Here is a 27,827-nt window from a genome sequence, read left to right as displayed (position 1 = left end):
ACCTGTATTCTGTTTCAGTGACCCCGTGCATGCCAGCCTGTATTCTGTTCCGGTGACCCCGTGCACTCCAGCCTGTATTCTGTTGTGGTGACCCCGTGCAGGCCAGCCTGTATTCTGTTGTGGTGACCCCGTGCATGCCAGCCTGTATTCTGTTCCGGTGACCCCGTGCACTCCAGCCTGTATTCTGTTCCGGTGACCCCGTGCACTCCAGCCTGTATTCTGTTGTGGTGACCCCGTGCAGGCCAGCCTGTATTCTGTTGTGGTGACCCCGTGCATGCCAGCCTGTATTCTGTTCTGGTGACCCCGTGCACTCCAGCCTGTATTCAGTTGTGGTGACCCCGTGCAGGCCAGCCTGTATTCTGTTGTGGTGACCCCATGCATGCCAGCCTGTATTCTGTTCTGGTGACCCCGTGCACGCCAGCCTGTATTCTGTTCCGGTTGCCCCATGCAGGCCAGCCTGTATTCTGTTGTGGTGACCCCATGCATGCCAGCCTGTATTCTGTTCTGGTGACCCCGTGCAGGCCAGCCTGTATTCTGTTGTGGTGACCCCGTGCATGCCAGCCTGTATTCTGTTCTGGTGACCCCGTGCACTCCAGCCTGTATTCTGTTCTGGTGACCCCGTGCACTCCAGCCTGTATTCTGTTGTGGTGACCCCATGCATGCCAGCCTGTATTCTGTTCTGGTGACCCCGTGCACGCCAGCCTGTATTCTGTTCCGGTTGCCCCATGCAGGCCAGCCTGTATTCTGTTGTGGTGACCCCATGCATGCCAGCCTGTATTCTGTTCTGGTGACCCCGTGCACGCCAGCCTGTATTCTGTTCCGGTTGCCCCATGCAGGCCAGCCTGTATTCTGTTGTGGTGACCCCGTGCACGCCAGCCTGTATTCTGTTCCGGTTGCCCCATGCAGGCCAGCCTGTATTCTGTTGTGGTGACCCCGTGCATGCCAGCCTGTATTCTGTTTCAGTGACCCCGTGCACTCCAGCCTGTATTCTGTTTCAGTGACCCCGTGCACGCCAGCCTGTATTCTGTTTCAGTGACCCCGTGCACTCCAGCCTGTATTCTGTTTCAGTGACCCCGTGCACGCCAGCCTGTATTCTGTTTCAGTGACCCCGTGCACTCCAGCCTGTATTCTGTTCCGGTGACCCCGTGCACTCCAACCTGTATTCTGTTCCAGTGACCCCGTGCACGCCAGCCTGTATTCTGTTGTGGTGACCCCATGCATGCCAGCCTGTATTCTGTTCTGGTGACCCCGTGCACGCCAGCCTGTATTCTGTTCCGGTTGCCCCATGCAGGCCAGCCTGTATTCTGTTGTGGTGACCCCGTGCACGCCAGCCTGTATTCTGTTCCGGTTGCCCCATGCAGGCCAGCCTGTATTCTGTTGTGGTGACCCCGTGCATGCCAGCCTGTATTCTGTTCCGGTGACCCCGTGCACGCCAGCCTGTATTCTGTTTCAGTGACCCCGTGCACTCCAGCCTGTATTCTGTTCCGGTGACCCCGTGCACTCCAACCTGTATTCTGTTCCAGTGACCCCGTGCACGCCAGCCTGTATTCTGTTCCGGTGACCCCGTGCACGCCAGCCTGTATTTTGTCCTGGTGACCCCGTGCACTCTAATCTGTACCTTGTTTCAGTGTACCCATGCAGCAGCCTATATCAAGCTCCAGCTAAAGGACACCCTTCCCTATGTTCTGTTGCCCTTGACATGCTTGCCTTCCATTGACTTATTATTTATTGTTGACCCGGGTTCCCTATACTGCAGGAGACTCTTTCCTGCACATCCTTACTCTGTCTCCAGTAGCTGCCCGCTCAGCTCAGTCAAAGGGCTGCAACCTGCGAGCCACCAGCAGCAAACCCATCAGCCCTTGTGGGGGTGCTCTGGTGAAATCCAGATGACCCCCTTAGACCCTGTGCTTTAGTACTTCAAAGGGCCCTAACCTTCACCAAACATGCAGGCTTACTATTCCTATTCCTTCAGTGTCACCAGGTATCCTGCTCCTCCAAGACTCCACTGGGGCTCTGTGACTCATCCATGGCCTAAGCCATGACAGCTTCCTGTTCAAGGCTCTGGTTGCTAGGTGGCCAACAGGTGCTGGCCTCCTAGCAACCAGTGATTATTCCTCACGCCTATTCAGCTGATTTTAAACAGGAGGGCTGGGAACAAAACCTGATGCTATTGACTAAATATGCCCATGGGGCCATATTTGTTCATTGATGTCAGGCCAGAGGTGAATAGGGCCAGGACTGAGTCATTGGTTGCTAGGTGTCAGCAACTAATATCCCACTGTGAAGGACAGCATTGAAGCTTGGCTGTCATTGGCCTTAAGAGGATTGGTGGGAGAGAATCTTCCTGGGGCATTTACTTTGTAGAACATTATTTGGATCATTATCTGCTATGGCACCCTTTTCACATTGAGGTGGCTTCGTAACATTCAGAAGAGGGGGCTCCATGCTCTCTATCCAACCAGGCTCCATGGTCAGATAAGGGTCCGCTATAGATTTTGGGGGGATCCCTCACTGTGTTTATTTTTTGTATGGTGTATCACCTTAAAATCTGGATCTGGTATGTATTTTAGGAGGACCCTATGGCTTTTTTATGTTTTTTTTAGCATGAAGCCCCCCCACTTCCCTCCTGCAATCCATACTAGACATTTATTGTTGATAAGGGTCTGGTATAGTCGTTGAAGGGCACTTTAACCTTTAAGAGTTTTCCAGGGGTGGACTGTTGACCTGAGATCATACAGAAAGAGACGGTGTACTTCTCTATTGTTAAGCTGGACACCCATATCCTCATGGAAGCCAAGAGGGTGATAGTCCCCAACATTACCCTTCAAAGAATTCAAGCATCGGGGTTCTCAGCTTATGTTCTGTGTATTCTTTGAGAAACTTTCAGATAAAGAAACTGACACCATGAAAAAATTTCAAATTGTTTGGGTATGGTGGGCCAAGTCCTACCTTCCTCCTACTTCTCATGGAGACTCTCTGACAATCTGAACTGTACCTGGTTTGAACGCCTTCCCATTTCCAACTAAATGTCAGCCACCTGGCCTTCATCACTGTCCCCCACCCCATTCCTCCCTTCCCTCTCCCCCAACTGAGGGTCAGCCACCCGGCCTTCATCACTGTCCCCCACCCCATTCCTCCCTTCCCTCTCCCCCAACTGAGGGTCAGCCACCCGGCCTTCATCACTGTCCCCCACCCCATTCCTCCCTTCCCTCTCCCCCAACTGAGGGTCAGCCACCCGGCCTTCATCACTGTCCCCCACCCCATTCCTCCCTTCCCTCTCCCCCAACTGAGGGTCAGCCACCCGGCCTTCATCACTGTCCCCCACCCCATTCCTCCCTTCCCTCTCCCCCAAGTGAGGGTCAGCCACCCGGCCTTCATCACTGTCCCCCACCCCATTCCTCCCTTCCCTCTCCCCTGAGGGTCAGCCACCCGGCCTTTATCACTGTCCCTCACCCCATTCCTCCCTTCCCTCTCCCCCAACTGAGGGTCAGCCACCCGGCCTTCATCACTGTCCCCCACCCCATTCCTCCCTTCCCTCTCCCCCAACTGAGGGTCAGCCACCCGGCCTTCATCACTGTCCCCCACCCCATTCCTCCCTTCTCTCTCCCCCAACTGAGGGTCAGCCACCCGGCCTTCATCAATGTCCCCCACCCCATTCCTCCCTTCTCTCTCCCCCAACTGAGGGTCAGCCACCCGGCCTTCATCACTGTCCCCCACCCCATTCCTCCCTTCCCTCTCCCCCAACTGAGGGTCAGCCACCCGGCCTTCATCAATGTCCCCCACCCCATTCCTCCCTTCTCTCTCCCCCAACTGAGGGTCAGCCACCCGGCCTTCATCACTGTCCCCCACCCCATTCCTCCCTTCCCTCTCCCCCAACTGAGGGTCAGCCACCCGGCCTTCATCACTGTCCCCACCCCAGTCCTCCCCCCCATCTCATTCTTACATTCTTCTCATCTTCTTTCCTGTTAATCTTCTCTTGCAGCTTATTGGACACCAGGTTCTCCAACCTTAGATCCTTCCAAGTAGTGTCCTGAATCAGGTTATCCTGTCCGGTCCCTAAGCGTTCCCATAGCTTTGAATGATTCTTACACTCTTCTCACCTGCCATGAGTCGGGACAGATTTCTCATCTTGCAAACCATGTGTGTTCTAATTCTTTGTCACCTCTATTGTTGGACCCCCCTTTGGTTGGGCTGTACTCAACTTTCAACACAATCTATCATTTGCCCGTAATACTCGATTCTTTGGAAAAAAAAAAGTGTTCTATGCCATCACAAGGCCATGAAACGCGTTGCAGGTGGCTGTGTGACAAATAAATAACTACTTTTGAATGAATCTCAATAGTTCTCATTCTGGATCGTACAATCACATCTGTGAGGTTGTTTGATGCCCTGACAGGATTTTTTATTTTTTTTGGCAACCTTGGACATGCGAGTATATGAACCAGAACTATAGGTTTTGTTTTTATGAGTCCCTCTCTTCTGTAGTAGATGGTCCCCATCAAAATCCCTTTTTATATTAGATTCTCTATCAGATTTCCCCTTACATGAGAGTCCCCATCAGAGTTCCTCCTTACATAATGGTCCCCAGAGTCCTCCCTTACATCAGGGTCCCCAGGGTCCTCCCTTACATCAGGGTCCCCCGGGTCCTCCCTTACATCAGGGTCCCCATCAAAGTCCCTTTTTATATGAGATTCCCCATCAGATCCCCTCTTACATCGGAGTCCTCATTAGAGTCCTCCCTTACATCAGGGTCCCCATCAAAGTCCCTTTTTATATGAGATTCCCCATCAGATCCCCCCTTACATCAGGGTCCCCATCAAAGTCTCCTTTTATATTAGATTCTCCATCAGAGTCCCTCCTAACATCGGAGTCCTCATTAGAGTCCTCCCTTACATCAGGGTTCCCAGAGTCCTCCCTTACATCAGGGTCCCCATCAAAGTCTATTTTTATATGAGATTCCCCATCGGATTCCCCCTTTACATCAGGGTCCCCATCAGATCCCCCTTTACATCAGGGTCCCCTTGGGAGTCCTGCCTTACATTGGTGACATCATCAAAGTCCATTCTTATATGAGATTCCCCATCAGATTCTTTCTTACATGAGAGTCCATATTGGAATCCTCTCTCACATTGGGGTCCCCATGAGCCCACCTTCACCTCACCATCTTGCAGTGAGGCTGAGGGCCTAAAGAGCCCAGGCTGTAGCAGCAGGTGTGGAGGGAAAGCAGGTGTGGAGGCGTAGGAAGGGCTGTCCTCCTGTAAATGCTGGGGCAAGCATGTGATTGGTTGGTCAGGGTGCCAAGGGTCCCAGCAACCAAAGTTGGTACAATGGCCAGCCAGGGGAACCTTCACTGGAGAACAGGAAGTGGAGGAATTGTTGGAGTGAAACAGAGACCAAAAGCTGACCTGAAGAGCCATGTGAGGGGCCCCTGACCCCAGCTGTGGGCCGTATTTGGAGACTCAGTAAGCCTGCATGTTTGGCGAAGGTTAGGGCCATGCAATAACAAAAGCACCGGGTCTAAGGGGTCACCTGGATTTCTCCAGAGCACCCCACAAGGGCTGATGAGTTTTGCTGCTGGTGTGAAGCCCCGCCTTAGAGGGTCACTGGATTTCGGGTCCCCCTATTTTGGCACAGCCTGGCAACACGCATTTTGTTTACTTTCATTCTGAGACAGAGAATCAGTCCACAGGCTTGTTTTTGTTGTTTTATTGGGGGGGGCAACTTGGATGATGAAGTAATTGGTACAATAAATATTATTTGAGGGTGGTTATGGATCCCCTCTATTTATTGCACCTTGGTATTACCTTGGTATTACCTTGACTGTTCCTATAATTAGCTAGTCTATTAAAACGCTGATCACATGTTACTGTTGATATCACTATGATATAAGGTTAGCTATGAGACTGAGCACACGGCTTAATAAAACAAAGTCTTATTTATTTCCCAAGAAAATAGGAAACCCAGACCCATTAGTAACCACCCCCACTAAACTCCTGTCCAATGAGATATTGCCAAGACGTAGTCCTTTTAAAGTGGTTGTAAACCCTGATAAAAAAAACAAAAAACCCTGCAGGACAAAGGAATTACTTACCCGAGAATGAAGCCCCCGCAGCCTCTCCTCGTCTCCCCCTCCGGCCGGCGACATCTCTCCCGGGGGTTACTTCCGGGTATCTCGGCTCCGGCGATGTGATTGGCTGGAGCCGCGATGACGTCACTCCTGCACATGCGCGCGGGAGCCGCCGATAGTGGCACACAGACTGAAGCAACGGCACATACGTGCCATTGCTTCAGTTTGCCCCAGTGCGCATGTGCCGATGCCGAGGTTTTGGAGATATCCTGGGTAGCTACAGGTAAGCCTTATTATGGGCTTACCTGTAGCATAAAGTTGTTGTAATGGGTTTACAACCACTTTAATATCTTATATTAAGTGTAAGAGATGTGTTTGGCCTCTAGGGACAGCATTGTCCATGTATGTATCCTGGTCAATCTTCAATGCCTTTGATCTTTTGATCTTCTTTTATCTTGTCAGCTATGGTCCCTTTCAAGTTTGCGTTATAACAACAGACGGTCCAGAGCCTTGATGAAGGCCTGATCTATACAAAGCTTTGATGTGCAATTTGTTACATTCCAGACCTGGTATCAACCAGGAAGAACGTCAGACCTTTACCCTGTAAAGCCATGGAACCACAAGTATCAGCATGGCTGATCTTTGGGAATAGGAAACAAATATGTAGAAACTCCAGAAATATGACATTAGACCATGTTGCCTTCCAACAGATGGAGTAGAGGGATTATGGGATGCCCAACTTGACTCAAAAGAAGGACTGGAGGTAGGGTTGCTACCTGTCCAGGATTCACCCACACAGTTCGGGTTTGGAATCATAAGTCCAGGTTTCAGACTGCCTGAAACCTGGACACGTTTAGACCGGACTGACTTCCAGATGCGTTTAGATGAGAGGTGCTGACTGCCAAGGGGTGAGTGAGCTAATCATCCATCCCTGTCTGTGACTGAAGTCTCCCTCCTTCTCTCTCCTGCCTCTGACTACACTAAGGTAATTCAGGGTTCTCAGAGCACCCCTTACATCAGAGTTCCCCTTTACACCAGAGGCCACAGTATTCCCCCTTACATCAGAGTCCTCTCCGTACATCAGAGTTCTCAGTGTCCCCTCTTAAATCAGGGTTCCCAGATTTTAGTTAGGGGTATCAGAGTAAAGGAGGCTGAATACAAATGACCCCCACACTTTTCACATATTTATTTGTATCATTTATCATTTTCCTTCCACTTCACAATTATGTGCCACTTTGTGTTGGTCTATCACATAAAATCCCAACAAAATACATTTACATTTTTGGTTGTAACATGACAAAATGTGGAAGATTTCAAGGGGTGCAAATACTTTTTCAAGGCACTGTATGCATTTCATGGCCTCTTTGCCCTCCACCCACTAGCTTCTAGAAACTAGAATCATGGGGAGGTACCAGAAGCCTGACCTGTAGAGTTCTCCAGCCTGACCTACAGTAACCCCCCCCCCCCGACCAATTGACTCGCACGACCACTGCTACGCTTACTATTGGTCTAATGAACCTTGAGTTTTGTCAATATCTATTGTCTTCACAGGTACACGAGGGTGACTTCTCAGATATTTGTAGGGAACCATGCCTGGTGGAGGAAACTACGTGTTTGGGAAAGTTTAGAGCACAAAACATACTCAACAAAAAGGTAATGACTCCATTTTTATTTTCCTGCTATCAATGGCCAAGTGTAAATGGGAAATAATACTGCGCTAACGCAAAAAGATGGTGAAGAGCTGCTACATGAACATTGTGACAAGGATAATGGATAATGAACGATAAATAGTGTAGCACTGAAAAATAAACAGGTAATATATATGCACATAAACAAAAGTGAATAAATCATATACAAATGAAAGAAAAATGAAATGTGACAAAGTCCAAATGGGTATAAAGGTCCTAAAAAGGACCTGTGTGAGTCCACCACCAAATAGTGGCTAATTAGGGATGGAGTACACTGGCACGGTCTGGCATAGAAAGCATCAGAGATCGTACATCTTCAACCGAAAAAGGGAAGTATAATCTATCCTTACCGGAAGAGGTGGACTCGAATGTCAGCGACAAGTCATTAAGGCAAGGATGCCAGGATCTGCAAATCGGCAAGACTCCAGAGGACCCGGGACCTCCAAACACGGCATTCCCCTAGTTGAAGTCCTTTGGGACGAAACGCGTTGGTCTTGGCTCTCTGCTCCCCACATTGCTTTTTTATTCTGTGATCACCATTTTTATCTTATTGATGTATGCCGGTTTTTAAAAATAAAAAAACCTACTCTTTTTGACCTACACCATATGGAGGCATTTTTTCTATCTATAAACCTTTTGGACGAGAGTTCCTTTGCGGTCCAGTCTGGTCCAACACGCCTGGATTACAGCCCTGGTGTTCCCCACACCTGAGGTCCGGTTTGGTGGTCACCTGTATACCCCTTGGAGTCGTGTTTGGGGGTCCCGGGTCCTTTGGATGTGGGGAACACCAGAGCTGTAATCCAGGCGTGGAGGACCAGACTGGACCGCAAAAGAAACTGTCGTCCAAAAGGTTTATAGAAAGAAAAAATGCCTCCATATGGTGTAGGTCAAAAAGAGTATTTTTTTTATATCTAAAAACCGGCATACATCAATAAGATAAAAATGGTGATCACAAAATAAAAAAGCAATGTGGGGAGCAGAGAGCCAAGCCCGACGTGTTTCGTCCCAAAGGACTTTAACTGGGGTATGCCGTGTTTGGAGGTCCCGGGTCCTTTGGAGTCTTGCCGATTTGCCGATCCCGGCATCCCTGCCTTAATGACTAATTGTCGCTGACATTCGAGTCCACCTGTTCCGGTAAGAGTAGATATACTTCCCTTTTTCGGTTGAAGATGTACCATCTCTGATGCTCTCTCTGCCGGACCGTGCCAGTGTACTCCATCCCTGATTAGCCACTATTTGGTGGTGGACTCACACGGGTCCTTTTTTAGGACCTTTATACCCATTTGGACTTTGTCACATTTCATTTTCCTTTCATTTGTATATGATTTATTCACGCATTATTTATGTGCATATATATTACCTGTTTATTTTTCAGAGCTACATTATTTATCGTTCATTATCGATGGCCAACACTTCATTGGTGGCTTCGGTGACCTCGGATGTCCTTTATGAAGGGTTCCATTACGAAGATCAGCCATGTGTTTGAGGTCTACGCTGAGGTGCGCTCCACCCCCGCGCGTCTCATGTAAATAAATAAAGTTCAAAATGACTTCAATAAAGTCATTTTGAAGACATGGGTTGGGTTGAGTGGGACCTCTTATGTACGGTAAGATTGCACTTTCGTGAAAAGCATTTCCCGCACTCCGAACAGCAAAACGGCTTCTCCCCCGTGTGAGTCATCTGATGTCTGATGAGTTCCAGTTTCTGGGTAAAGCTTCTCCCGCACTCGGAACAGGAAAACGGCTTCTCCCCCGTGTGGAATTTCCTATGTTTGTAGAGATAGGTCCTGTCTGAAAAACATTTCCCGCACTCGGGACAGGAATACGGTTTCTCCCCCGTGTGGGACCTCTGATGCGTGAGAAGTGTGGCCTTATCCAGGTAACTCTGCCCGCACTCAGCGCAGGAATACGGCTTGGTGCCGGAATGATACAGCTGATGTCTGATATATTGGGATTTCAGCAGATAACCTTTCCCGCACTCGGCGCAGGAATACGGCTTCTCCCCGCTGTGAGCTTTCTGATGCAGGTGAAGATAGGAGGCGTCCGAAAAGCGCTTCCCACATTCAGGGCAGGAATACGGCTTCTCCCCGGTGTGAGACCTCCAATGTTTAGTGAGACTCGCTTGATAAAGAAAACATTTCCCGCACTCAGAACAGGAATATGGCTTCTCACCAGTGTGGGATCTCTGATGTCTGGAAAGATGGGACTCGTACGAAAAGCATTTCCCGCACTCAGAGCACGGGTGCAATTTCTCCCCCGCGTGAGCCCTCTCGTGTTTAACCAGGTCTGTTTTACGTAGGAAGCCTTTCCCGCACTCACAGCAGGAATACGGCTTCTCCTCCATATGAGATTTTTTATGCACATGTAGACTGGATTTAAAACTAAAAAGCTTCCCGCACTCGGCACAGGGAAACCTCTTCTCTGTTAGGACGGCCCCGCCGCTCACAGAATTGGGGTCCACAGGATAGGCAGAGCAGGATCGCCCAGACGGGTTTTCTCCTGGACAGGTTTCCGAGGTTGCCGGATTTTTTCTTGGGCAATATTGGGAGGTTGCCGGAGCTTCTCCTGGAAAATATTGGGAGGTTGCCGGAGCTTCTCCTGGAAAATATTGGGAGGTTGCCGGAGCTTCTCCTGGAAAATATTGGGAGGTTGCCGGAGCTTCTCCTGGACAATTTAGCGGGAAATCCTTATTTTCTATTTTGCAGTTTGCAGACAAACAAAGGCCGTCCTCCGAGGTCTTCTTGACTTTCCATCGAAGTGCTAAAAATATAAAGAACAAAAGAAAAAGATGATTGTTGGACACAGAGAAGGAAGATTATCCGAGAGAAATACAGGAATACAGGATGGGGAACACAGCTCAGGAAAGTGACCAGGGGATTACAGGCTGATATCACCCAGTCCCCGCCCTACTCTGGACCAATCAGTGATCAGTATGGGTGGAGGAATGTATTTAGTGTTAATGACCCACCTGTACTGATCTCTGTAGGAGTGTCCTCCTGTATAAATGTCCCCGTTATTCCATCCTCCTCCATAGACTGCTGATCATCCCTCACATACCTCTCTTCTTCTTCTGATTTAACCTCAAATTCTATATCGATTGGATCTCCACTCTAAATCAAGAAAAGGAGAGAGAATATCATCTGTAAGATATAAGCTCACATACAAAATTACACACATTATCACAAGTCTGTGTTCTAGATGGTCCGTCCCACCAACCTTGTAACGGTGAGGGATGGTGTGACCCTCCTGTGTGGAATACAGAGGACGGGGGCATCTCTCTGGTGGATTCCTGGTATTAGGTGGCTCCTTGTGTCCTTCAGAATACTCCTCCATCACTCCATACTCCTCATCCTCCTCTTTATACTCTTCTTTAACAACAATATTATTATCCTCCAGGTTTCCGCCCTAAAAATAGATAATTAAACATTCATTGTAACAAAATAGCTTTAGTATGAACCTTTCCCACCAATAATTGCTCCTCAACTACCTGATGATGGTGGGGGATGGTGTGACCTTCCTGTGTGGAATCCCGGGAATACAGAGGACGGGGACATCTCTCTGGTGGGTTCCTGGTATTAGGTGTCTCCATCATATCCTTGTGTTCTTCTGAAAACTCCTCCATCACTCCATACTCCTCATCCTCCTCTTTATATTCTTCTTTAACATCAATATTATAATCCCCGAAGTTTCCACTCTGAATATATAATAACACATTCATTGTAACAAACATGCTGTGTATAAATCATAACTACCAAATAATTGTCAGTCATCTACCTGATGATGGTGAGGGATGGTGTGATCTTCCTGTGTGGAATTCCGGGAATAAAGAGAACGAGGACATCTCTCTGGTGGGTTCCTGGTATTAGGTGGCTCCATCATATCCTTGTGTCCTTCCAAAAACTCCTCCATCACCCCATCCTCATCATCCTCTTCTTTTATCTCTTCTTTAACCTCAACTTTAGGATCTCTTAGGTTTCCACTCTGAATATATAATAAAAATGACATCAATGGTAACAATGCAGATAATGTACAGATCCTAATGATACTATCAGTGATTGTTCCTCATCTACCTGATGATGGTGAGGGATGGTGTGACCTTCCTGTGTGGAATCCCAGGAATACAGAGGACGGGGACATCTCTCTGGTGGGTTCCCATTACTGGATCCATCTGTAGGAAACACACACACTGACTGAATACATTGTTTCTATGTGTTTATCAGATGATGGGGGATCTAGGTGGACCCTCCGTACTGCTCTCTCCTTTACAATAAAGTCTCCTCTTACCCGGGGATGTGAGGGGCGGCTGATTGTCCATCATGACGTCCTTGTAGAGATCCTTGTGTCCTTCTAAATACTCCCACTCCTCCATGGAGAAATAGACAGTGACATCCTGATACCTTATAGGAACCTGACACACACAATGATACAGTCACCATCCAGACACATCCCTTGTCTGTTACTGGATAATGTCCCAGAATTCCCGGAATCCTCCTCACCTCTCCTGTCAGTAGATGGACCATCATGGTGGTCAGTTCCAGGATCTTCTGCTCTTTGTTCCTCTCGGGTATGAGGGATGGAGGTGGGGGGATGGTAATGGGGTTCTGGTCTCTCCTCCATCTTGTAAAGGTTTGGTGATGTCTCCTCGGTGTGTCATGTCCGGTAGAACATTTCATTACTACTTCACAGTCCTGTGTTATACAAGAGAAGTGAGCCTGTATGGACAGGTGTTGAGGGTTGGGGGGGGGGGGGGGTTATGGGAGTAGAGGTGCAGCAGGACATGTTGGAGGTGATGGGGGTAGAGAATACATCAAGACTCAATGGTGGACATAAAGAAGTCTTTTATTACACTCACTTCTCCAGTCAGCAGGCTTAGGATCTCCAGGGTGAGGTTCAACATCTTTTTCTTGCCCAAAATTTTCACAAAACTCAAAGTTTTCTGATTGTCCATCATGACGTCCTTGCAGAGATCCTTGTGTCCTTCTAAATACTCCCACTCCTCCATGGAGAAATAGACAGTGACATCCTGACACCTTATAGGAACCTGACACACACAATGATACAGTCACCATCCAGACACATCCCTTGTCTGTTACTGGATAATGTCCCAGAATTCCCAGAATCCTCCTCACCTCTCCTGTCAGCAGATGGACCATCATGGTGGTCAGTTCCAGGATCTTCTGCTCTTTGTTCCTCTCAGGTATGGGAGAAGGAGGGGGAGGCACCATGGTGGGGCTCTGGGTCCTGCTCCATCCTCCTGAGATTGGCTCCCCACTAGACTTCTTCACTACAATATAATCCTACAGATCAGGAGAAAGATAAACCGATATCAATCATCTGACATCATCTAAATGTCTACAATAAGAACATGGTCTACTGACCAGACTAGACCAGAGTGATGTCATGTGACCTCCCAGAATCCTCCTCACCTCTCCGGTCAGGTCTGTGTTTTATTAATAGAGATAAGAGTGATGTCATGTGACCTCCCAGAATCCTCCTCACCTCTCCGGTCAGGTCTGTGTTTTATTAATAGAGATAAAAGTGATGTCATGTGACCTCCCAGAATCCTCCTCACCTCTCCGGTCAGGTCTGTGTTTTATTAATAGAGATAAGAGTGATGTCATGTGACCTCCCAGAATCCTCCTCACCTCTCCGGTCAGGTCTGTGTTTTATTAATAGAGATAAGAGTGATGTCATGTGATCTCCCAGAATCCTCCTCACCTCTCCAGTCAGGTCTGTGTTTTATTAATAGAGATAAGAGTGATGTCATGTGACCTCCCAGAATCCTCCTCACCTCTCCAGTCAGGTCTGTGTTTTATTAATAGAGATAAGAGTGATGTCATGTGACCTCCCAGAATCCTCCTCACCTCTCCGGTCAGGTCTGTGTTTTATTAATAGAGATAAGAGTGATGTCATGTGACCTCCCAGAATCCTCCTCACCTCTCTGGTCAGCAGATAGATGATCTCCAGGGTGAGGTTTAGTATCCTCTCAGTCATGTGACTCCGGTCCTCCTCCATCCTCATTGGTGGCGTCATTTGATCTATACAGGTCTCCTTGTAGAATAGAAGGATAACTTTGGAAAATGAAAGTAAGAATTATTTGGATGGTATTGGTCACACAATAATAGGGTGTGGCTGTTAGGGGGGTAATGGAAGGGTTGCTGTACATTGAAGAATGACTACCCCCATGGGAACACATTTAGTCTGGACTATTTAGTGTTTTCTACATATACAGTATCCAGGACATTGTACAGGGTGGTGGTGGGTTCCTGTTGCTCTGAATTCCAGCACCAAGCATTGCCAGACCCTGTGTCATGGGAAGTTATTGGACTGAACCCTGACCACCCATTAGGCAATTCTTTACAAACAGACCTCCTCTAAATACGAGTGCCCACCAAGGGGCGAAGAACTGTCCTTCTTCATTCCATTTGTTATGTTGGAGAATAGTATTTGATTTGTGAAATGGTAAGGTGGTGAAGACTGCCTTCCTTTCCTGGCAGAAGTTCTGTAAGGAGGTCTAAAAAGTGCAGGTGGGAGGACCAACATAGACCAAGCGTCCCCCTCCCTACCTTAGAGTCCCCTGAGCCCTACAGCTTCCTCTTCCCTCAGAGCCCTTCTGCCCACCAACCCTATTAAGGGCCCAAAGTCCTTCATCTACACTACCCCTTCAGGGGCCCCAAAGTCCTTCAGCCTCGGAACCCCCTGACATGTTCCTCAGCCTCCCTCAGAATTTTTTTTCCTCCGTCTGGCACCAATGATGGAAAATATTCTTCATGGCAGGCTGGGGAATGTTTTCTTCCTCCTGAACAGCAATGTAAGGGGCTCTATGCTCCATACTCCTGACCCCTGCACCCCATCATTGTGTTGGCTGCATAGTGCAATGATTGCCCATTGGCTGCCTGTGTAGTGTAATAATTGCCCTTTGTACGCCATGTAAGGTCAGGATGGTCATTGTCAGCCATGTATGGTCAGGATGGTCATTGTCGGCCATGTATGGTCAGGATGGACATTGTCGGCCATGTATGGTCAGGATGATCATTGTCGGCCATGTATGGTCAGGATGGACATTGTCGGCCATGTATGGTCAGGATGGTCATTGTCGGCCATGTATGGTCAGGATGGTCATTGTCGGGCATGTATGGTCAGGATGGCCATTGTCGGCCATGTATGGTCAGGATGGTCATTGTCGGCCATGTATGGTCAGGATGGTCATTGTCGGCCATGTATGGTCAGGATGGTCATTGTCGGCCATGTATGGTCAGGATGGTCATTGTCGGCCATGTATGGTGAGGATGGCCATTGTCGGCCATGTATGGTCAGGATGGTCATTGTCGGCCATGTATGGTCAGGATGGTCATTGTCGGCCATGTATGGTCAGGATGGTCATTGTCGGCCATGTATGGTCAGGATGGTCATTGTCGGCCATGTATGGTGAGGATGGCCATTGTCGGCCATGTATGGTCAGGATGGTCATTGTCGGCCATGTATGGTCAGGATGGTCATTGTCGGCCATGTATGTTGAGGATTGTCATTGTCGGCCATGTATGGTCAGGATGGTCATTGTCGGCCATGTATGGTGAGGATGGTCATTGTCGGTCATGTATGGTCAGGATGGTCATTGTCGGCCATGTATGGTCAGGATGGTCATTGTCGGCCATGTATGGTGAGGATGGCCATTGTCGGCCATGTATGGTCAGGATGGTCATTGTCGGCCATGTATGGTCAGGATGGTCATTGTCGGCCATGTATGTTGAGGATGGTCATTGTCGGCCATGTATGGTGAGGATGGTCACTGTCGTCCATGTATGGTGAGGATGGTCATTGTCGGCCATGTATGGTCAGGATGGTCATTGTCGGCCATGTATGGTCAGGATGGTCATTGTCGGCCATGTATGGTCAGGATGGTCATTGTCGGCCATGTATGGTCAGGATGGTCATTGTCTCGTCTACGTATCATCTATGTATTAGAGGAACATATTACTAGAATTTATCTCCAAAATGAAGAGAGTGTTTCGGCCCCGTAAATGGGGGAATGTTCTGACTAGGCATGTGCAATGCGTTTCGTAATGAATCAAAATTCGGCCGAATTTTGCATCTTTTGGACGCATCTGAACATACGAAAGAAATTATAACGAAAATAATGAATGAATTTGTCATGATTCGTTAAAGGTCTAGTGAAACAGCAGGTCAACTCGTAACGGCATAACGAATGATCTGAATTAAATCGTATCAATCTGTTTTTAATCTATTGCCGAGCAACTGGAAAGAAATTGATCCGTCCGCGAAATATAACGAATTGATAGTTTATTGAATTCAAATCGGGATGCAGTTACAGTTTTCTAGTCCAATCATTTGATTTGTGAAATTTTCCGAATTACGAATTGTTATCACGAATATATATATATATACACATAAATAAGGAATTATCCAAAAATGAGACAATAAAACGAATCGATTGGTTATAACGAATCTGTATACTCTACAGAAATAACAAATTATCCGAAAAAGAATTAAAGCAAAATAACAGATTTAACTGAAATAAATTATGTATTTTACGACTGAAAACGAAACAGAGTTTTCCATCGCGCACAAGTCTAGTTTCTGCCCCTGAAGGGGTTAATCTAGGTTTCCACACTATATATATGTGTATCATCATCTGCTGGAGATAAAAGACATCACAGTGACTATGGAGGAAGAGGACGGAACATGACGGGGGGGTTACTGGGTGTAAATAGAAAATAAGATCTTATTACCTCCTCTGCTGAAACTTCCAGCTTTGTCTCCTCATACTTCCCCCCGACTCGCCTCTCACCCTGAACTTCCTATTTATAACCTGACGTCACTTCCTGTCTGCAACTGACATCACTTCCTGTCTTCCATAGAGACTTCCTGTCTGTAGGTATTAGAGGGACTTCCTGTGAGTGAGGTCACCACCTTGTGGAGAACATAAGAACTGCAGCTATCATTTATTCTGTTTTTCAATCTTCCTCATTGTAGCTGTTATGTTTATGTCTTTTTTTTTTTTTTTTGTTATTTTAGTGCATTTCAGTTGAAGCCAAAACAACTAATAAAATAATGAATGTCTGTGAAGTTTGGAAAGGTTTAAAAAAAAGTGTAAAATGGAAGGAAGTTATGCAAGAAAGATCTTCAAGAATGATGGAATTGGCATGGAAATTCACCTGCATGGGGGAGACGAGACCCTTGCCATGGGGCCTTGACGGGGTGGGGAGGAATTGCAGCTCATCCTGGATAGGTACCCTTCCAATGATGAGGGCTTGTGATCTGGTCCAGTTCTAAAATAAGGGCATAGTATGGATTTTGAGCGGAACCCCAAAATCCTGCAGGCCACGTGGCCTTTATTGTTTCAGAGGACAAAGAGCACACTTGCTGTCCTCCTCCTCCGCAGCCAGGTGGCATCCTGGACTAAGGGTCTGATGTGGATTGCGAGGGGGGGGGGCCTCACTTCTTTTTTTTTTTACTTTTTGTCAGGCTTCTCCTCAAAATCCCGACTTTTGTCCAGGCATGCAGGAAAGAGGCAGAAAGTGTGGACCCTCTCATGAAATATTCCAGGTCACATGCCTTTGACATTTAAAGTGGAAGTAAACCCTCCTATTGTTTCTCAGCCAAGGAAGCCGCCATCTTGGCCTCTGTTTAATCTACAACTGCCATGATGCTGCACATGTGATCAGTTATGACACCAGCCATTGGAGGGTTTGACAGTTTGGTTGAGAGCACAACCAATGGGAGTGTTACATTTCCGGCACGTGCCGGAAATGAAACTGTTTTATGGATGGGTTTACTTCTGCTTTAAAAAAAAATGGCATGGAGTCCCCATCAAAATCTGTAGTAGACCCTTATTCCAGGAATGAATTTTGAGAGGGACGCCATGCAAAAAAACAAAACAGTAGGGTCCCCCATAAAAAAAATGTCAGACCCTTATCCAGGCAAGCAAGAAAATGGTGGGACCAGCAAGCATGCGCCCCCCCCCCCCATTGCTGAACTATACCAGGCCACATGTCCTCAACACTGACAGAAAGGAGTGAGGCCCCCACAGGTAAGGTGTCCCGTTCCCATGTTGGTGGGGAAAACGGCCTCATCTCTATACCTCTGGGCTGGAGGATATGGTGGTCTGTGGAGGGGGGGAATGTATCAGAATCTGGAAGCCCCCAGATATCTGGCTCACTCCATGTGAATGAATAAGCTACTCACTCAAAATGTAGAAAAAGTAAATTTATTAAAAGAAAAAATAAGGAAAATATACCATGACGCCCCACCCAATGTAAATCCAACACCATTCCCATCGATCAGCTCCAACGTCAATCACAACGTTGGAAGCCCCGGTTACCTCCGGATACGACCTCGTCATAATGATCTTCTCACACAGTCATTTTTTTATACATAGATCCCTAAGACTGTATAACTTGAACATAAAAACACAAAATACGTTATATAAATATTTTTTATTGAAGAGACCGGATGATGCCGAGTTGTCCATAAAACAGCTTTATTCATAACTGACGAAGGAAAGCCGGAGCCAGTAAAGGGAAAAGTGAAAGTCCTGGTTGCCGCTGAAAACACAAAATCCATGTATGACAAGTAAGAGCCAGCCTCAGCCCCAGATTCCACCCAAACGCGTTTTGTCCCGTCCATGGGGCTTAGTCATTGAGATGAAGATTCCATGGACAGGGGGGAATAAATGCACCATCGGCTGTTGCTTAATTAAGAGAGGGATAAATGTCAGCCAAAGAGACTCTTAATTAAGTGGCAGCCAATGGTGCATTTATTCCCTCCTGTCCGTGGAATCTTCATCTCCATGACTAACCCCCCATGGATGGGACGAAACACGTCGGAGGTCGTGGCGTGGGTGGAGTCTGGGCTGAGGCTGCTCTAACTTCTCTTACATGGGTTTGTGTGATGTGCGGCACCCGGGACTTCCTCTTTTTTCCTTATTGATAAATAATACATCAGATGAAGAAGAATTGACCTTTCTAAGCCTTGTCCAGGCACTATGAAGAGCTTTTTACGTGGAACTCCAGACAACTTCTTTTCTTGGATGGGTTAGAACCTCTGTTGTAGTTTTATTGCTCTCCATCCTCCCTCTGCAGAGGTTATTCCCCCATTTCCTGCCCCATAGACATAGGAAACCCCCTTAAACGATGGGAAAACCCATCCTTGTCATTGGAACAGATGTCCCTCCTTAGACATTTCCGCACTATGGACAGGAGAGAGGGTGCTGACTTATGTGACTCTTCTGGTGTCTGAGGAGTTTGACTTTATAAGTGAAACTTTTCCCGCACTCTGAGCATGAAAAAGGTCTCTCGCCCGTGTGACCTCTGAGGTGTATAACGAGGTCCTCTTTCCTTTGGTAACACTTCCCGCACTCTGAACAGGAGAACGGTCGCTCGCCCGTGTGAGTTCTCTGGTGTTTACGGAGCCGAGTTTTTAGCACGAAACCTTTCCCGCACTCTGAACACTGAAAAGGACGTTCGCCCGTGTGACTTCTTAAGTGAACAACGAGATGGGTTTTTCCGACTGTAAAAATTCCCGCACTCGGGACAGGAGAACGGCTTCTCCCCAGTGTGCACTTTCATGTGGCTGTTAAAGTGCCCTCGCCGGGAGAAACATTTCCCGCACTGTAGACATGAAAATGGCTTTTCACCGGTGTGACTTCTCTGGTGTTCAGTAAGTTGGAAGTTATTTATAAATGATTTCCCGCACTCTGAGCATGAAAAGATCTCCTTATCAGTGTGGACTCTCTGATGTATGGTAAGTTCAGACTTCTTTTCAAAACTTTTCCCGCACTCCGAACATGAAAAGGAACTCTGGTCTAAGTGAATTTTCCGATGCTGGTCAAGATTTCCCTTGTGGGTAAAGCATTTTCCACACTCTGCACAGGAATACGACTTCTCACCTGTGTGGGTTCCCAGGTGTATCATGAGTACCTCCTTCTGTATGAAAGCTTTCCCGCACTCTGTACATGTATGCAGCTTCTCACCTGTGTGGATATGCTGATGTATGTGGAGTTCATCTTTCCACATAAAACATTTCCCGCACTCTGCGCATGAAAAATTCTCACCGGTGTGAAGTCTCACATGTCTATGTAGATAATCATTCTGCTTAAAACTTTGACCGCAGACTGAGCACAAATAAGGCTTTACTCCCTCAGAATATCCCGAGACTCCATCATCTTCTCCATCATAATCCACCGAAATCTGGAGCCCCTCCGAGGAATTCCCAACATCACATCCATCTGTGAGAGAGAAACTTCATCAAAATATATACATTGTTCATCTATCTCCTCATCATCTGTATATTGAGGAATGGAGATGGACCTTTCATATGGTGTACAGTATCTCCTCCTCATTTGTTGGGAACATGACGTTATATTGAGGGATGGAGATGGACCTTTCATATGATGTACAGTATCTCCTCCTCATTTGTTGGGAACATGACATTATATTGGAGGAATGGAGATGGACCTTTCATATGGTGTACAGTATCTCCTCCTGATTTGTTGGGAACATGACGTTATATTGAGGAATGGAGATGGACCTTTCATATGGTGTACAGTATCTCCTCCTCATTTGTTGGGAACATGACGTTATATTGAGGAATGGAGATGGACCTTTCATATGGTGTACAGTATCTCCTCCTCATTTGTTGGGAACATGACGTTATATTGGGGAATGGAGATGGACCTTTCATATGGTGTACAGTATATCCTCCTCATTTGTTGGGAACATGACATTATATTGAGGAATGGAGATGGACCTTTCATATGGTGTACAGTATCTCCTCCTCATTTGTTGGGAACATGACGTTATATTGAGGAATGGAGATGGACCTTTCATATGGTGTACAGTATCTCCTCCTCATTTGTTGGGAACATGACGTTATATTGAGGAATGGAGATGGACCTTTCATATGGTGTACAGTATCTCCTCCTCATTTGTTGGGAACATGACATTATATTGAGGAATGGAGATGGACCTTTCATATGGTGTACAGTATCTCCTCCTCATTTGTTGGGAACATGACATTATATAGAGGAATGGAGATGGACCTTTCATATGGTGTACAGTATCTCCTCCTCATTTGTTGGGAACATGACGTTATATTGAGGAATGGAGATGGACCTTTCATATGGTGTACAGTATCTCCTCCTCATTTGTTGGGAACATGACATTATATTGAGGAATGGAGATGGACCTTTCATATGGTGTACGGTATCTCCTCCTCATTTGTTGGGAACATGACATTATATTGGAGGAATGGAGATGGACCTTTCATATGGTGTACAGTATCTCCTCCTCATTTGTTGGGAACATGACGTTATATTGAGGAATGGAGATGGACCTTTCATATGGTGTACAGTATCTCCTCCTCATTTGTTGGGAACATGACGTTATATTGAGGAATGGAGATGGACCTTTCATATGGTGTACAGTATCTCCTCCTCATTTGTTGGGAACATGACGTTATATTGAGGAATGGAGATGGACCTTTCATATGGTGTACAGTATCTCCTCCTCATTTGTTGGGAACATGACGTTATATTGGGGAATGGAGATGGACCTTTCATATGGTGTACAGTATATCCTCCTCATTTGTTGGGAACATGACATTATATTGAGGAATGGAGATGGACCTTTCATATGGTGTACAGTATCTCCTCCTCATTTGTTGGGAACATGACATTATATTGGAGGAATGGAGATGGACCTTTCATATGGTGTACAGTATCTCCTCCTCATTTGTTGGGAACATGACGTTATATTGAGGAATGGAGATGGACCTTTCATATGGTGTACAGTATCTCCTCCTCATTTGTTGGGAACATGACATTATATTGAGGAATGGAGATGGACCTTTCATATGGTGTACAGTATCTCCTCCTCATTTGTTGGGAACATGACATTATATTGAGGAATGGAGATGGACCTTTCATATGGTGTACAGTATCTCCTCCTCATTTGTTGGGAACATGACGTTATATTGAGGGATGGAGATGGACCTTTCATATGGTGTACAGTAAGGTTGTCCCGATACCGATACTAGTATCGGTATCGGCACCGATACCGAGCATTTGCCCAAGTACTTGTACTCGGGCAAATGCTCCCGATGCTTCCCCGATACCTAAAAGTCAGCTGTGATCGGCGCATGGGGGAGATACAAGCTTCTCCCCCAGCGGCTTTCAGCTGCTTTAGTGACACAGCGGTGATCGCTCACCGCTGACTGTCACTGCATTATCCTCCATGCCCCCTCCTTTCCTCTGTGCCTCTCCGCTGTCCCCCTCCGTTCTTCTCTCCTTTTCTGTCCCCCTCCGCTGTCCCCTCTGTTCCTCTTTCCTCCTCTGTGCCTCTCCGCTGTCCCCCTCCGTTCCTCTTTCCTTCCCTGTGCCTCTCCGCTGTCCCCTCCGTTCCCCCCTCCTTCTCTGTCCCCCTCCGTTCTCCCCCTCCGTTCCGCCGTCCCCCTCCTCCTTCCTTTGTGAATAGACAGAGTCAGCTGACTCTGTCCATTCACATAACTGAAACATTGTAACCTCCTGTGATTACGATGTGTCAGTTTATGAATGGAGAAGAGCCGCTGTCTTCTCTCCATTCATTCTCAGTGCAGCTGAGGCTGCAGAGAAAGGGACTGGGGAATCTCTATCCTCTGTCTCTTTCTCTGTCTCAAGGGAGAGATATCAGAGGTCTGTTAAGACCCCTGATATCTCACCAAAGCCCCCCAACAGGGCTGATTAAAAAAAAAACAAAAAAAACACATATTGCAATAAAGAATAAAAAAAAAAATTATTGTAAAAAATAAAAATTGTAAATTTAAGAAAAAAAACTAAACAAAACACACACACACACCGTTCACCCCCCCCCCCCCCCCCCCAAAAAAAGCACTGTTAAAAAAAAAAATTAAAAAAAAACACTGTCACGTGACATAAAAAAAAAGTATCGGTATTCGGTATCGGCGAGTACTTGAAAAAAAGTATCGGTACTTGTACTCGGTCCTGAAAAAGTAGTATCGGGACAACCCTAGTGTACAGTATCTCCTCCTCATTTCTTGGGAACATGACATTATATTGGAGGAATGGAGACGAACCTTTCATATGGTGTACAGTATCTCCTCCTCATTTGTTGGGAACATGACGTTATATTGAGGAATGGAGATGGACCTTTCATATGGTGTACAGTATCTCCTCCTCATTTGTTGGGAACATGACATTATATTGAGGAATGGAGATGGACCTTTCATATGGTGTACAGTATCTCCTCCTCATTTGTTGGGAACATGACGTTATATTGGAGGAATGGAGATGGACCTTTCATATGGTGTACAGTATCTCCTCCTCATTTGTTGGGAACATGAAGTTATATTGGAGGAATGGAGATGGACCTTTCATATGGTGTACAGTATCTCCTCCTCATTTGTTGGGAACATGACGTTATATTGAGGAATGGAGATGGACCTTTCATATGGTGTACAGTATCTCCTCATCATTTGTTGGGAACATGACATTATATTGAGGAATGGAGATGGACCTTTCATATGGTGTACAGTATCTCCTCCTCATTTGTTGGGAACATGACATTATATTGGAGGAATGGAGATGGACCTTTCATATGGTGTACAGTATCTCCTCCTCATTTGTTGGGAACATGAAGTTATATTGGAGGAATGGAGATGGACCTTTCATATGGAGTACAGTATCTCCTCCTCATTTGTTGGGAACATGACATTATATTGGAGGAATGGAGATGGACCTTTCATATGGTGTACAGTATCTCCTCCTCATTTGTTGGGAACATGACGTTATATTGAGGAATGGAGATGGACCTTTCATATGGTGTACAGTATCTCCTCCTCATTTGTTGGGAACATGACATTATATTGGAGGAATGGAGATGGACCTTTCATATGGTGTACAGTATCTCCTCCTCATTTGTTGGGAACATGACATTATATTGAGGAATGGAGATGGACCTTTCATATGGTGTACAGTATCTCCCCCTCATTTGTTGGGAACATGACATTATATTGGAGGAATGGAGATGGACCTTTCATATGGTGTACAGTATCTCCTCCTCATTTGTTGGGAACATGACGTTATATTGAGGAATGGAGATGGACCTTTCATATGGTGTACAGTATCTCCTCCTCATTTGTTGGGAACATGACATTATATTGAGGAATGGAGATGGACCTTTCATATGGTGTACAGTATCTCCTCCTCATTTGTTGGGAACATGACATTATATTGGAGGAATGGAGATGGACCTTTCATATGGTGTACAGTATCTCCTCCTCATTTGTTGGGAACATGAAGTTATATTGGAGGAATGGAGATGGACCTTTCATATGGTGTACAGTATCTCCTCCTCATTTGTTGGGAACATGACGTTATATTGAGGAATGGAGATGGACCTTTCATATGGTGTACAGTATCTCCTCATCATTTGTTGGGAACATGACATTATATTGGAGGAATGGAGATGGACCTTTCATATGGTGTACAGTATCTCCTCCTCATTTGTTGGGAACATGAAGTTATATTGGAGGAATGGAGATGGACCTTTCATATGGAGTACAGTATCTCCTCCTCATTTGTTGGGAACATGACATTATATTGGAGGAATGGAGATGGACCTTTCATATGGTGTACAGTATCTCCTCCTCATTTGTTGGGAACATGACGTTATATTGAGGAATGGAGATGGACCTTTCATATGGTGTACAGTATCTCCTCCTCATTTGTTGGGAACATGACATTATATTGGAGGAATGGAGATGGACCTTTCATATGGTGTACAGTATCTCCTCCTCATTTGTTGGGAACATGACATTATATTGAGGAATGGAGATGGACCTTTCATATGGTGTACAGTATCTCCTCCTCATTTGTTGGGAACATGACATTATATTGGAGGAATGGAGATGGACCTTTCATATGGTGTACAGTATCTCCTCCTCATTTGTTGGGAACATGACATTATATTGGAGGAATGGAGATGGACCTTTCATATGGTGTACAGTATCTCCCCCTCATTTGTTGGGAACATGACATTATATTGGAGGAATGGAGATGGACCTTTCATATGGTGTACAGTATCTCCTCCTCATTTGTTGGGAACATGACGTTATATTGAGGAATGGAGATGGACCTTTCATATGGTGTACAGTATCTCCTCCTCATTTGTTGGGAACATGACATTATATTGAGGAATGGAGATGGACCTTTCATATGGTGTACAGTATCTCCTCCTCATTTGTTGGGAACATGACATTATATTGAGGAATGGAGATGGACCTTTCATATGGTGTACAGTATCTCCTCCTCATTTGTTGGGAACATGACGTTATATTGAAGAATGGAGATGGACCTTTCATATGGTGTACAGTATCTCCTCCTCATTTGTTAGGAACATGACATTATATTGAGGAATGGAGATGGACCTTTCATATGGTGTACAGTATCTCCTCCTCATTTGTTGGGAACATGACATTATATTGAGGAATGGAGATGGACCTTTCATATGGTGTACAGTATCTCCTCCTCATTTGTTGGGAACATGACGTTATATTGAGGAATGGAGATGGACCTTTCATATGGTGTACAGTATCTCCTCCTCATTTGTTGGGAACATGACGTTATATTGAGGAATGGAGATGGACCTTTCATATGGTGTACAGTATCTCCTCCTCATTTGTTGGGAACATGACATTATATTGAGGAATGGAGATGGACCTTTCATATGGTGTACAGTATCTCCTCCTCATTTGTTGGGAACATGACATTATATTGGAGGAATGGAGATGGACCTTTCATATGGTGTACAGTATCTCCTCCTCATTTGTTGGGAACATGACGTTATATTGAGGAATGGAGATGGACCTTTCATATGGTGTACAGTATCTCCTCCTCATTTGTTGGGAACATGACGTTATATTGAGGAATGGAGATGGACCTTTCATATGGTGTACAGTATCTCCTCCTCATTTGTTGGGAACATGACATTATATTGAGGAATGGAGATGGACCTTTCATATGGTGTACAGTATCTCCTCCTCATTTGTTGGGAACATGACATTATATTGAGGAATGGAGATGGACCTTTCATATGATGTACAGTATCTCCTCCTCATTTGTTGGGAACATGACGTTATATTGAGGGATGGAGATGGACCTTTCATATGGTGTACAGTATCTCCTCCTCATTTGTTGGGAACATGACGTTATATTGAAGAATGGAGATGGACCTTTCATATGGTGTACAGTATCTCCTCCTCATTTGTTAGGAACATGACATTATATTGAGGAATGGAAATGGACCTTTCATATGGTGTACAGTATCTCCTCCTCATTTGTTGGGAACATGACATTATATTGGAGGAATGGAGATGGACCTTTCATATGGTGTACAGTATCTCCTCCTCATTTGTTGGGAACATGACGTTATATTGGAGGAATGGAGATGGACCTTTCATATGGTGTACAGTATCTCCTCCTCATTTGTTGGGAACATGACGTTATATTGAGGAATGGAGATGGACCTTTCATATGGTGTACAGTATCTCCTCATTTGTTGGGAACATGACGTTATATTGGAGGAATGGAAATGGACCTTTCATATGGTGTCCAGTATCTCCTCCTCATTTGTTGGGAACATGACGTTATATTGAGGAATGGAGATGGACCTTTCATATGGTGTACAGTATCTCCTCCTCATTTGTTGGGAACATGACATTATATTGAGGAATGGAGATGGACCTTTCATATGGTGTACAGTATCTCCTCCTCATTTGTTGGGAACATGAAGTTATATTGAGGAATGGAGATGGACCTTTCATATGGTGTACAGTATCACCAGCTCTCACTGTTCAATGTAAGCAGATTTGATTCTCACCTGTGCTAATCTCTGGAAGTTCTTCCTCTTTATAAGACTGGTGGCTCAGTGACAACCTTTGACTTATTTTGCCGTTTTCTTCTATTTTAGAAAAGTGTTCTTCATTCTAAATAATGCATAGCACAAAAATGGAAATGAACTACAATTTTCTTTGATGGTTTGAGACTTGTTAGGCCAATCTACCTCATAATACTGATCTTCCTGTGTGGAATCCCGGGAATACAGAGGACGGGGACATCTCTCTGGTGGGTTCCTGGTATTAGGTGGCTCCATCATATCTTTGTGTCCTTCTGAAAACTCCTCCATCACTTCATACTCCTCATCCTCCTCTTTACACTCTTCTTTAACGTCAATATTATCATCCCTGAGATGTCTACTCTGAATATATAATAAAACATTCATTGTAACAAACATGCTGTGTATAAATTATAACTACCAATAACTGTTCTTCATCCTACCTGATGATGGTGAGGGATGGTGTGAATCTCCTGTGTGGAATCCCGGGAATACAGAGGACGGGGACATCTCTCTGGTGGGTTCCCATTACTTGATCCATCTGTAGGAAACACACACACTGACTGAATACATTGTTTCTATGTGTTTATCAGATGATGGGGGATCTAGGTGGACCCTCCGTACTGCTCTCTCCTTTACAATAAAGTCTCCTCTTACCCGGTGATGTGAGGGGCGGCTGATTGTCCATCATGACGTCCTTGTAGAGATCCTTGTGTCCTTCTAAATACTCCCACTCCTCCATGGAGAAATAGACAGTGACATCCTGACACCTTATAGGAACCTGACACACACAATGATACAGTCACCATCCAGACACATCCCTTGTCTGTTACTGGATAATGTCCCAGAATTCCCAGAATCCTCCTCACCTCTCCTGTCAGCAGCTCCATCATCTTCTTGGTGACTTCTAGAATCTTCTCCATGTTGTGTCTCTCAGGTTTTAGGGAGTCACATGGAGGCACTGTGATGGTCATATGATCACCTGACTTCACAAGAGGAAATCTCTGTATTGGAGAATCAATAGGAAGATCATGTTAGAATCCCAGAATCCTCCTCACCTCTCCGGTCAGGTCTGTGTTTTATTAATAGAGATAAGAGTGATGTCATGTGACCTCCCAGAATCCTCCTCACCTCTTCGGTCAGGTCTGTGTTTTATTAATAGAGA

At 45.9% G+C, this 27,827-nt stretch overlaps 1 protein-coding gene and 1 pseudogene across 1 annotated transcript in view; both read right to left on the bottom strand.

Annotated features, from left to right (window-relative positions):
• The window catches only part of LOC141106805 (uncharacterized), a 156,837-nt gene that overhangs the window by 127,177 nt on the left and 1,833 nt on the right, over positions 1 to 27,827 (bottom strand). The window contains exons 3-10 of the mRNA XM_073597732.1: positions 12,884 to 13,051; positions 12,039 to 12,162; positions 11,825 to 11,922; positions 11,529 to 11,735; positions 11,242 to 11,448; positions 10,971 to 11,159; positions 10,723 to 10,864; positions 9,318 to 10,514 (exon numbers count right to left, since the gene is read on the bottom strand). Of these exons, the coding sequence (XP_073453833.1) occupies positions 9,318 to 10,514; positions 10,723 to 10,864; positions 10,971 to 11,159; positions 11,242 to 11,448; positions 11,529 to 11,735; positions 11,825 to 11,922; positions 12,039 to 12,162; positions 12,884 to 13,051 (2,332 nt within the window). The remainder of the gene's footprint in view (positions 1 to 9,317; positions 10,515 to 10,722; positions 10,865 to 10,970; positions 11,160 to 11,241; positions 11,449 to 11,528; positions 11,736 to 11,824; positions 11,923 to 12,038; positions 12,163 to 12,883; positions 13,052 to 27,827) is intronic.
• LOC141104865 (uncharacterized) lies at positions 18,591 to 27,198 on the bottom strand (annotated as a pseudogene).

The sequence above is a fragment of the Aquarana catesbeiana genome, linkage group LG08 (genome assembly GCF_042186555.1).
Source record: "Aquarana catesbeiana isolate 2022-GZ linkage group LG08, ASM4218655v1, whole genome shotgun sequence".
In the NCBI taxonomy this organism is placed as follows: Eukaryota; Metazoa; Chordata; class Amphibia; order Anura; family Ranidae; genus Aquarana; species Aquarana catesbeiana.
This window is presented reverse-complemented; position numbering and strand designations above follow the sequence as displayed.